This window comes from Pongo abelii, chromosome 2 (genome assembly GCF_028885655.2).
Source record: "Pongo abelii isolate AG06213 chromosome 2, NHGRI_mPonAbe1-v2.0_pri, whole genome shotgun sequence".
Lineage (NCBI taxonomy): Eukaryota > Metazoa > Chordata > Mammalia > Primates > Hominidae > Pongo > Pongo abelii.
The window spans coordinates 195,530,495-195,542,763 of NC_085928.1; the positions used below are offsets into that span (position 1 = coordinate 195,530,495).

Genomic DNA, 12,269 nt, shown 5'->3' on the forward strand with positions numbered 1-12,269 from the left:
TTGCTTTCTAACACTGTTTATTAGTAGGAGACTAGAGTAGTTCAAAGAACAAATTGGCTAGAAAAAGCTGACTAGAAAAAAAAAAGTCTATTTTTTAAATTTTTTTCTTTTTAAGAAAATTTTTTTTTAATTTTAATCTTTTATTTATTTATTTTTGGAGACAGGGTCTTGCTCTGTGACCCAGGCTGGAGTGCAGTGGCATGATCTCAGTTCACTGCAGCCTCAACCTCCTGGGCTCAAGTGATCCTCCCACCTAAGCCTCCTCTTGAGTAGCTGGGACTATAGGCACGCACCACCACACCCAGCTACTTTTTGTATTTTTGTAGAGACGGGGTGTCACCATTTTGCCCAGGCTGGTCTCAAACTCTTGACCTCAAGTGATCCAGCCGCCTCAACCTCCCAAAGTGCTGGGATTACAGGCATGAGCCACTGTGCCCAGCAGAAAAACAAGTTTTTAATACAATTATGGGGCCGGTTTTTACACGATAAAGTGGTTCTGGGATTCATACCAAAAACTAGTTCTTTGTGAATCAGAGAGGAAACTGCTGGTTGGACTTACCCAGAAGGGGACAGGACTCTTTTTGTGATGCACCGCAGCTGACACACTTGCCATTCCTATAATCCTGGTAGGAGTCACAGGGATACGCAGTGATGGTGCAGCTCTCTCTCAGGGAAGACAGGTACAGGTATACAGACCTCTGGTGGTCACATTTAAAATACTGAAATCCTTGGTTGTAAAAGAAGTGATGAAAGAGTAGAGCGGTTGAAGCCTTAAGTAATACTATATCACAAATTCTATACACACACAATTTCTCATCTGGCCCTGCGCTCTTTCAGTGTATTTTATTTCATTTAATCTTTATAAAATCCCATAGATAAGAATTCATGCTGGCAAGTGGGAGGAGAAAAGATGAAATCAAATTAAGGTTGTGGCAAGAATTAGAGCAAATATGCTTTGGTGAAAGACCCAGGGCCAGGTGCGGTGGCTCACGCCTGTAATCCCAGCACTTTAGGAGGCCGAAGCGGATGGATCGCCTGAGGTCAGGAGTTCGAAACCAGCCTGGCCAACATGGAGAAACCCCCATCTCTACTAAAAATACAAAAAGTCGCTGGGCGTGGTGGTGGACACCTGTAGTCCCAGCTACTCAGGAGGCTGAGGCAGGGAGAATTGCTTGAACCTGGGAGGCGGAGGTTGCTGTGAGCCGAGATCGCGCCACTGCACTCCAGCCTGGGCAACAGAGTGACACTCCATCTCAAAAAAAAAAAAAAAAGACCTGGATTGCTCATGTAGCAATCGAGGTAGCTTTCACTGTCATCCAATGCTTGATCCATAGATTGCCTGCATCAAAATCGTGCTTGTTAAAATACAGAGTTCAGGTCCACCTTCAAACATTTCTAATTCAGAGGAGGTGCAGGCATCAGCATTTTAACAAACACTGTCCCCTGTCTTCCATGCGGTCCTGAAGCATGTAAGTTTGAAAGCCCGTGGTCTAACATTGCAGGGCTACTTCAGACTACAAAGATGCTGTGTCTGCTCATCAAGCTGACATGGTGAGGGTGTTTGGGTCCCAGGCCAACCTTCCCTAGGTCATGGAGAATCAGAAGGAATTACCAAAATCGTTATCATAAAAGTAAATTGCTAGCTGGGCACAGTCTCACGCCTATAATCCCAGCACTTCGGGAGGCTGAGATGGGTGGATCATGAGGTCAGGAGTTCAAGACCAGCCTGACCAACATGGTGACACCCTGTCTCTACTAAAAATACAAAAATTAGCTGGGCGTGGTGGCGCATGCCTGTAATCCCAGCTACTTGGGAGGCTGAGGCAGGAGAATTGCTTGAACCCAGAAGGCGGAGGTTGCAGTGAGCTGAGATTGAGCTACGGCACTCCAGCCTGGACGATAGAGCAAGACTCCATCTCAAAAAAAAAAAAAAGCAAATTGTGAATCATTAACTAATTCCTTTTCATATGATACATTTACTTAGAGAAAGGTTGAAAAATGCAAACAACTAGCTTCAGTCATGGAGCTCTCTCACTCCCCTGCCACATTTATTATGGGAATTTTCAAACAGGCACAAAAATCGAGAGAAGGATACAAAGAACCCTCAGGCCCATATCATCCCCGCTCCAGTAATTGAGTAATTATCAAAATTCTCCCATTCTTATTTCACTTACTCTCCAGCGTTGTGGCATTTAAAAACCAATCTTTCACTGTTAAATACCACTATTAGATCTATTCAAGTCCTAGCTTCTATCTTTTTTTTTGAGATGGAGTCTCGCTCTGTTGCCAAGGCTGGAGTGCAGTGGCGAGATCCCGGCTCACTGCAACCTCCGTCTCCCGGGTTCAAGTAATTCTCCTGCCTCAGCCTCCCAAGTAGGTGAGATTATAGGCTCATACCACCACTTCTGGCTAATTTTGTATTTTTAGTAGATACAGGGTTTCACCATGTTACCCAGGCTGGTCTTGAACTCCTGACCTCAGGTGATCTGCCCACCTCAGCCTCCCAAAGTCCTGGGATTTCAGGCATGAGCCACCGTACTCGGCTGAGTACTAGCTTCTATCTTGAATAGAATAACCTTGACTCTGCTTTTCTCAATGTACAGACTTTGTCTATTAATTCACCATGATAGTTGAACTATTAATACTGTTCTGAACTGTTACAATACACTGAACTGTTCTCCTATAGTTCCAGATCCTAACACAGTGCCAGACGCATGGCAAATTAATAGGTTTTTGTTGGATGAATGAATAAATGCAACCTCTAGCGGGTTCCCCTGTTTGCTGAAACCCGTCTGCTTTATTTCTGCTCGAGGGTTTAACTGGAAGTCTGGTTCTTATGAGCTTCCTTGGTCTGGTACTGTTCAGACTGTTGCCTGTTGCCAGACTATTGACTGTTGCCAATAATCCCAACAACTGCCAAAAACTCAAGAGCAAGAGTCATTCAGATTCCTGCCACATTTTTCATTCATGTCAAAGGCAACGGGGCCTGGCACTGCACAGAAACCAGGCAGACAATCAAGAGAGACATGGGGGACACCTGCCAGATGTTGAGGGTCATTGGAAAGTACAACTGCTCAGTAGTTCCAAAATGCCATTTCTGGACTAGTGCTGGTTTACGACAATGTGTTCACGAGTCTGTAGTAGAGTATGGGAACCACACAGATGAGACAGTGAGTATTTCATTAAGCTAACTGCAATTAATGTAAAGTTCTGCATGCTCTGGGTTTATGTCCTTTCTTTTGTGGGTATATGCGTTAAATGCCCTTTGTTATGAAATAATGGTGATGATAGATGTATTTTTGTGGTTTAGGATTTTTTTTCCTAACTCAGCCAATTAAGTATCCCAAATTTGTTTTCAAATATTTTAAAACCGGAAATGTATACATTGTACTTATAACCGCTGAAATAGAACAATCAGAAACACTATCAACAGCCAGGAATGGTTGTTTGTGCTGGGCCCCTGTTGACTTCATTAAGGATGACACCAGGTTCAAAAGGCTAAAGAAGATACCTAGAGCCAGTGAACAAGACCTACAGCTTATTGGAGGAACTTACGTACAGGGACAGTCCAGTGACAACAGGCCGGACATGAGAACTGCAACCACTTGTACAAAGCATGCAGTTTTTACAGCATCTTCACTTAGCACCCTCACCCCATCCAGCAACCTCCACATGGCAACCCTCATTACTGAAGTGTTGCTGTCAGCTGTGTCTGCTGTAAGGGTCATTCTCAGGGTAGGCTGACATTATTGCTGGCAGGTGTAGCTCACACCTGTAATCCTAACACTTTGGGAGGCCAAGGCAGGAGGATTGCAAAGAAGGAAGAGAAAGGAAGGAAGGGAGGGAGGGGAAGGAAGGAAGGAAGGAAGGAAGGAAGGAAGGAAGGAAGGAAGGAAGGGGAAGGGAAAGGAAAGAAGGAAGGAAGGAAAAGGAAGGAGGGAAGGAAGGAAGGGAAAGGAAGGAAGAGAGAGAAAGGAAGAAAGGAAGGAAGGGAATGAAGGAAGGAAGGAAGCAAGGAGAGAGAGAAAAAAGAAAGAAGGGAGGGAGGGAGAGAAAGAAAGAAGGAAAAGAAAAAAAGAAAGAAGGAAGGAAGGAAGGTGGCCGTCATATTCTGTCAGTCATCTCACTTTTATGTTGCCCTGTAACTCCCCATTTATGTTTTTGAGTTTTTTCTCATTGTAAAAGTAATATATAATTATTTGAAAAACACAAAATGATAGGAAACAGTGATGCAAAAACACCTAAAAGTCTGATATCAACAGATTGCCAGTAATAATTAGTTGGAGCATTTACTTTTAGTCTTTTTATCTGTATTTACATCTGTACAAATACAGATTAAAAAAATAAATTGGCATCATATTAGTTTTATCTTTTTCACTTATCACACTAAGAATTTTTATTAATCTCTGAAAATGTGACTTTTAAGAATTATATTTTTTGTGAGCATACCATAATTCATTTAATAATTTTTGTAAGCTGGCCATTTAAATTATTTCAAAATCTCTAATTATTATAAATAATGTTATGTTGAACATCTTTGCACTCTAATTCTTGTCTACATTTTCCATTATTTCTCTAGGAGCAATTTCCAGGTGTGGAATTTCTAGGTCAAAGACATACCTTTTCAAGAAAGAGAAATAATTCATAATAGCTTTCAAACATGTGGCTATAGTTTTAAAAGTAGTATATTTGAGTTATAATTTATAATTTATATTTATACTACCTGTATCTTCTCAGGAAGTTTGTTTTCTATTAAAAATTACTACATGTAGAATAATGTCAGATTTTAAAGATATGCCTTTTTCTTTTCTTTCTTTTTTTTTCTTTTTTGAGACACGTCTCACTCTGTTGCCTAGGCTAGAGTGCAGTGGCATGATCATGGCTCACTGCAACCTCTACTTCCCAAGCTCAAGCAATCCTCCCACCTCAGCCTTCTGAGTAGCTGAGCCCACAAGCATGCCACAACACCCAGCTAATTTTGTTTTTATTTTTTGTAGAGATGGCATATCCCCTCTGTTGCCCAGGCTGGTCTTGAACTCCTGGGCTCAAGCAAACTTCCCACCTTGGCCTCCCAAAGTGCTGGGATTACAGGTATGTACCACTGCACCTGGCCAAAATATGCCTTTTTATTTTTTTATTTTTATTTTTTTGAGATGGAGTATCACTCTTGTTGCCCAGGCTGGAGTGCAGTGGCGCAAACTCGGCTCACTGCAATCTCCGTCTCCCAGGTTCAAGAGATTCTCTTGCCTCAGCCGCCTGAGTAGCTGGGACTACAGGCATGCATCACCATGCCTGGATAATTTTTTGTATTTAGTAGAGATGGGGTTTCACTATGTTGGCCAGGCTCGTCTCAAACTCCTGACCTCAGGTGATCCACCCGCCTCGGCCTCCCAAAGTGCTGGGATTACAGGCATGAGCCACCATGCACGGCCTCCAAATATGCCTTTTTATACCACTATTTTACAAAATATAAAGTATCTGTGCTTACCTCCCAATATTGTTTTGGGGCAGCCAGGTTGATCCAATCCTCCATTTGGGTAGAAGTCTATGTTTCCTAATGGCTCCTTGTAGCCCAGTGCTAAAAGAGAACACATTCTGCTTTTATACTGCTTTGAATTTTTCCTATCTCACAGCTCATTTGCCTGCCGGATATAAGCAGGAATTGTATTATTATTGTTGTTATATCATTGTTGTTATACCTATGTAAGTGTTTTGCCCAAAGTCACCCAGCTAGTTAGTTAGAAGGCAATGATTTCCAACTAGGTAACTGTGAAGATGGTGAGGAATTTACTTCCAATATTTCTAACGACCTAAGAGAGTTTGGTCACTCATCCACTGCAAGGCTGATAAAATGATACATTTCTTCTCTTTTTTTTTTTTTTTTTTTTTGAGATGGTGTGTTGCTCTGTCGCCCAGGCTGGAATGCAATGACGAGATCTCTGCTCACTGCAACCTCCACCTCCTGGGTTCAAGCAATTTTCCTGCCTCAGCCTCCCGAGTAGCTGGAATTACAGGCATGTGCCACCATGACCAGCTAATTTTTTGTGTTTTTAGTAGAGACGGGGTTTCACCGTGTTGGCCAGGCTGGTCTTGAACTCCTGACCTCGCAATCTGCCCACCTCGGCCTCCCAAAGCGTTGGTATTACAGGCATGAGCCACTGCGCCCGGCCCCATTTCTTCCTTATATTTTGCTGCAACCCTTTAATTGCCTGGTGCTTCCAAGCCTCTATTTGCATTTGTATAACTAATAAATAGGAGACAGGAAAAAATGAATTTTTACTTAGTAGATAAAATCTTTAAATATTTGAGATCTAGGATGGTAAAAAGATTGGAACTACTTCTAGAAAATGAGGACCTAGAAATGTATATATAGGTCGGGTGCAGTGGCTCACCCCTATAATCCCAGCATTTTGGGAGGCTGAGGTGGGAGAATCGAGGCCAGCCTGGGCAAAATGGCGAAACCCTGTCTCTACAAAATATACAAAACTTAGCCAGGCATTGTGGTGTGTGCCTGTAGTTCCAGCTACTCAAGGGGTTGAGGTGGGAGGATCACTCGAGCTAGGAGGAGGAGGGTGCCGTGAGCCAAAAGCGCAACTGCATTCCAGCCTAGGTGACAGAGACAGACCCTGTCTTAAAAAATAATAATAATAAAAATTTTAAAAAGTATATATAGATTTAATAACTGTTTATTGTGTTTATTAAACCTCCAATCAGTAAAGTGCTTGATTTATTAATTTAATGTAGGTGTACATATATATGCACATGTATATACATAATGCATCATAGTAATAATAATAATAGTTATTATATATTGAGAACCCACATGTGTCTCTGGGCATGGTACTAGGTGTTTCACAATGCAAAGTGGCCACTGGTAAATTCAGATGAAACAGCTTAGGTGAAGATATGGGACCAGGCATGGTGGCTCACTCCTGTAATCCTAGCACTTTGGGAGGCCAAGGCAGAAGGATCATTTGAGCTCAGGAGCTTGAGACCAGCCTGGGCAACATAGTGAGACCTCGTCTCTATCAATGAAAAACCAGGAAGCTCAGAGGACTTAAGGAACTAACATGACATCACTAGAAAGGGCAAAACCTGGGATCTGAATCTACATCTGCCTGATGGCAAAACTATATCCTTTCCTTCAAAATTCACTTCCCAAAAATAAATTGCTCTATCCTACTCCACCAAGCATTAAAATGTACTTTGCAAACTTCATAGTAAGAATGCCACTGTTTCACAAAGAGACAATTTCTTTCAAGGCAAATAATTGTTGAACACCACACCAGAATGCCGATGAGAGATGGCAAGGGTTTTTTTAGGTGGTTGTATCATGAAGAGAATGTCCGACTAAATGACCACTCTGCTGTTTCCTCAATCTTCCTCAAATTCCTACTCCAGCTCTTCTCCCAGACACCTGGATATAGGTACCCATCCTTGAGTATCACCCAACCCCACATGACACGTGTCCAATCCCAGACACAAAAACAGCACCGTGAAAGACAGAAATGGGCCAGCTGCAGTGGCTCAAGCCTGTAATCCCAGCACTTTGGGAGGCTGAAGTGGGAGGATCAATTGATCAGCCTGGACAACATAGCGAGACCCCCATCTCTACAAAAAGAAGACAAATTTAAAAATTAAAAAAATAAAGATGGCCGGGCACGGTGGCTCACACCTGTAATCCCAGCACTTTGGGAGGCCAAGGCAGGTGGATCGCCTGACCTCAGGAGTTTGAGACCAGCCTGGCCAACATAGTGAAACCCTGTCTCTAGTAAAAATACAAAAATTAGCTGGGAATGGTGGCAAGTGCCTGTAATCCCAGCTACTTGAATGGTGGCAAGTGCCTGTAATCCCAGCTGCTTGGGAGGCTGGGGCAGGAGAATTGCTTGAACCCAGGAGGCAGAGGTTGCAGTGAGCCAAGATCACACCACTGCACTCCAGCCTGGGCGGCAAGAGCGAAACTCCGTCTCAAAAAAAATAAAATAAAATAAAATAAAAATAAAGACAGCAAAGGCCAAGAAGATCTGCAGAGAGCCAGAGAGCTGTGGGTGCATCAAAGTGACTCTGCGTGGAGAGATTTAACACCTGCAGCTCAAGAAAATAAAAAGAACCAACAACACCAAGAAATCATGCATGCAAACCCAGTCGCATATAGGAAAACACTTATCTTCATGTTGAAAAAATTAGCCTGTCCTTCATTGAGCATGATGATTCCTTTAAAAATATGCCGAGCGCGGTGGCTTATGCCTGTAATCCCAGCACTTTGGGAGGCCGAGGCAGGCAGATCACAAGGTCAGGAGATCGAGACCATCCTGGCTAACATGGTGAAACCCCGTCTCTATTAAAAATACAAAAAATTAGCCAGGCGTGGCGGCGTGCGCCTATAGTCCCAGCTACTCGGGAGGCTGAGGCAGGAGGATGGCGAGAACCTGGGAGGCAGAGCTTGCAGTGAGTCGAGATTGCGCCACTGCACTCCAGCCTGGGCGAAAGAGGGAGACTCTGTCTCAAAAAAAATAAAAAAAATAAAAATATGAAGAGACCGTGGGATAATCATCCATGCTGTAGCACAAGGTCGTGGGTGCCTACATTAAACCAGCTTCCCTTCAATATTTCGGTGGATTTGGAACCCTGCCCGGAAAAAAAGTAGGAATCTAGAGGAACCTGATCTGCTCCTACGTGATGGTCTCTCCCCAGGGGAGACTCTTTAGGAGACTGGGGTAGTCACTGGCCCACGAGGAAAGGAGCGTTACCATCAGTGTCGGAATGGATGACATCAACAAACTGCGCATCACTGGGATCTAATCTGTCCTGGTGAGGTTTCCCGTTGAATAAAGGGCCCGCAGGGTCGAGGCCTGGAAGGAAAACAGAGTCACTTGGCAGCCCCACACCATGAGTCACCTGCAGCCGGGCCTTTGATCCTTCTGGATGAGGGTGGCTCCCAGGCTGCAGGGCACCCTCAGGTGGGCGAGCACTCACACTCCCGTCCCACTTGGCCAGGACTCCTTTCCATGGCTCTGCAGCTTGTTCCCACAGTGAAGACGGTTACCCTGGCTGTGCCCCTGAGAATGGCATCCAGACTCCATCAGGGGCATGTCTCATGCAGAGCTCAACAGTAGGGAACGCACACATGCATGAGGTTCAAGGGGTGGGGATAAACGGGTGTTCCCCAGGAAAAAAGCACCAAAGGGCGCATTAAAGAGAAAAGAGCAGGCGGGCGCAGTGGCTCACACCTGTAATCCCAGCACTTTGGGAGGCCGAGGCAGGCAGATCATGAGGTCAAGAGATCAAGACCATCCCGGACAACATGGTGAAATCCCGTCTCTACTAAAAATACAAAAAAAATAGCTGGGCGTGGTGGTGTGTGCCTGTAGTCCTAGCTACTCGGGAGGCTGAGGCAGGAGGATCGCTTGAACCCGGGAGGCAGAGGTTACAGTGAGCCAAGATCACTGCAGCCTGGCAGCAGAGCAAGGATCCATCTCAAAGAAAGAGAAAGGAAGGAAGGAAGGAAGGAAGGAGCAGATGCTATACTCATCTTTATCTCACTTTAGATGACCCAGAAACCTCACTCAGCCCTTCCTTTTTGTTGTTAATAAATAAAGAACTTCCACTCTTATTCATATATGCTAGCCCATTTGATCCACTTTGCAAACCTGTGAGGGAGGCAGGGTAGCTATTATTATTTTCCAGATGAATGAACTGTGATTCGGGAAGATCAAGAACCTTGATCAGAACACAGCCTCTTAGTGCAACCACTTCTATCAGTTGAGCTCTTGGTTTCACTGCCCTGAGTTTAGCAAGCTCGGCAGGAGAGGGCGAAACTCACTGGTCAGGCCAAGTATCAGGCCAGGTATTGAAGAGGGAAACCAAGTGGGTGTCAGTCCCTGCAGAATTAACCCACTCTATAAATGCCTAAACCGGTTTCTCACTCTTGGTCAACGTTATCTGGGTGTTCCTCACCATCACTACGAAGCAGCTGGAAAAACAGGAGAGAAGCTCCTATGATGTTGTAACCACAAAATAAAGATTAAACAACAACAAGAAAAAGCTGGGTGTGGTGGCGCATGCCTGTAATCCTAGCACTTTGGGAGGCCAAGGTGGGCGGATCACGAGGCCAGGAGATCGAGACCATCCTGGCTAACATGGTGAAACCCCGTCTCTATTAAAAAAAAAAAAAAAAAAAAAATTAGTTGGGCGTGTTGGCACACGCCTGTAGTCCCAGCTACTCGGGAGGCTGAGGCAGGAGAATCATTTGAACCAGGGAGGCAGAGGTTGCAGTGAGCCGAGATCGTGCCACTGCACTCCAGCCTGGGTGACAGAGCAAGACTCCATCTCAAAAAAAAAAAAAAAAGAAAAAGAAAAAGAAAGAAAAAAGGAAAAAAAAACTCAGCAGCTCCAAAAGGTCTGGTTTACCAGATCCCTATCTGGAATGAAGAAGGTTTCAAGGGAAGTCTCCCTTGAAGTTTTTGTCTATGAATGTCATTTTATATCTCCTATCCCCTGGTGTTACATATAAAATGCAAGAGTATCTTTGCCTTTATTTCCTAAGTTCTAGCCTTTTTCTTTCTCTTTTCTTTTTTTTTTTTTTTTTTTTTGGTGGGGCTAGGGGAGGGCTGGTTGTGGGGGTACTTGCTATGTTGCCCAGGCTGGTCTCAAACTCCTGGACCCAAGCAGTCCTCCCGCCTCAGCTTCCCAAAAGGCTAGGATTACAGGTGTGAGCCACCACACCCAGCCTACCTGATTCTAGCTTTAATCCCTCCATTTCAGCTGGTCGCAGTGGCTTACATCTATAATCCTAGAGTTTGGGAGGCCAAGGCAGGAGGATTGCTTGAGACCAGGAGTTCGAGACCAGCCTGGGCAACATATGGAGACCCTGTCTCTACAAAAAAGTTAAAAATTTGTTGGGTGTGGTGGCTCATGCTTGTAATCTTAGCTACTCCGGAGACTGAGACAGAAGGATCACTTGAGCCCAGAAATTCCAGGTTGCAATGAGCCATGATTGTGCCATTGCCCTCCAGCCCAGGTGACAGACCAAGCGAGAGAAAGAAAGAAAGGAAGGAAGGAAGGAAGGAAGGAAATAACCAGTGCCTGGCACAGTGGCATGCGCCTGTAGTCCCTGTAGTCCTAGCTACTTGAGGTGGTGGGGAGATGGACAGAAAGCTGAGCTGTGAGGATGGCTTGAGGCCAGGAGTTTGAGGCTGCAGTGTGCTGTGATTGCACCACTGCACTCCAGCCTGGGTGGCAAAGTAAGACCTTGTCTCAAAAATAAATAAACAAATAAATAAATAAATAAATAAATAAATAAATAGGCTGGGGACAGTGGCTCATGCCTGTAATCCCAGAACTTTGGGAGGCTGAGGTGGGTGGATCACCTGAGGTCAGGAGTTTGAGACCAGCCTAGCCAACATGATGAAACCCCATCTCTACTAAAAATACAAAATTAGCCAGGCGTGGTGGCAGGCACCTGTAGTCCCAGCTACTCGGGAGGCTGAGGCATGAGAATCTCTTGAACCTAGGAGGCGGAGGTTGCAGTGAGCCGAGATTGTGCCACTGTACTCCAGCCTGGGCGACAGAGTGAGACTCGGTCTCAAATAATAATAATAATAATTAATTAATTTAAAAAATACAAAAATCAGCTGGGTGTGGTGGCAGGCGCCTATAATCCCAGCTACTTGGGAGGCTAAGGCACGATAATTGCTTGAATCCGGAGGCAGAGTTTGCAGTGAGCCAAGATCGTGACACTGTAATACAGCCTGGGTGACCGAGTGAGACTGTGTCTCAAAAAAATAAAAATAAATAAATAAAATTAACAGAGCCTCAGTTTATAGCAACCTCTAGATTCATGATGAATGAAACATCTGAACCAGGCAATTTTCAGAGTGATAAGGATGCTATCAATAAGCCTGGGAGTTTGAGGCTGCAGTGAGTTGTGATTGCACCACTGCACTCCAGCCTGGGTAACAAAGTAAGACCCTATCTCAAAAATAAATAAATAAATAAAATTAACGGTGAAAGCCTCAGTTTATAGCAACCTCCAGATTCAAGATGAATAAAACATCTGAACCAGGACAGTTTTCAGAGTGATAACGGTGCTATTAATAATTATACCAAGACAAAGGTACAAACTGAGACTGTCACAGGCAGGCTTGGACTTGGGATTTCCTTAGTGATAAGCCATAGCAAATGATTAGCTTCCAGTGTCAGAAAAAAAATTATAGTAAAAGCTGCATACTATGTGTGAGCAGATAGATACAGAGCCCCAAACCTAGCGC

The 12,269-nt window shown here is 44.3% G+C and overlaps 1 protein-coding gene across 7 annotated transcripts in view; it reads right to left on the reverse strand.

Annotated features, from left to right (window-relative positions):
- Window positions 1-12,269, reverse strand: part of LIPH (lipase H) — a 74,777-nt gene that overhangs the window by 18,631 nt on the left and 43,877 nt on the right. For all 7 annotated transcript variants that reach the window (XR_008524104.2, XM_063722586.1, XM_054553104.2 and 4 more), the window contains 3 exons: window positions 8,751-8,852; window positions 5,489-5,578; window positions 560-727 (listed from right to left, as the gene is read on the reverse strand). Coding sequence is in view for 6 of the 7 variants with exons in the window: in XM_063722586.1 (XP_063578656.1) it covers window positions 560-727; window positions 5,489-5,578; window positions 8,751-8,852 (360 nt within the window). In the remaining variant the exon portion in view is untranslated. The remainder of the gene's footprint in view (window positions 1-559; window positions 728-5,488; window positions 5,579-8,750; window positions 8,853-12,269) is intronic.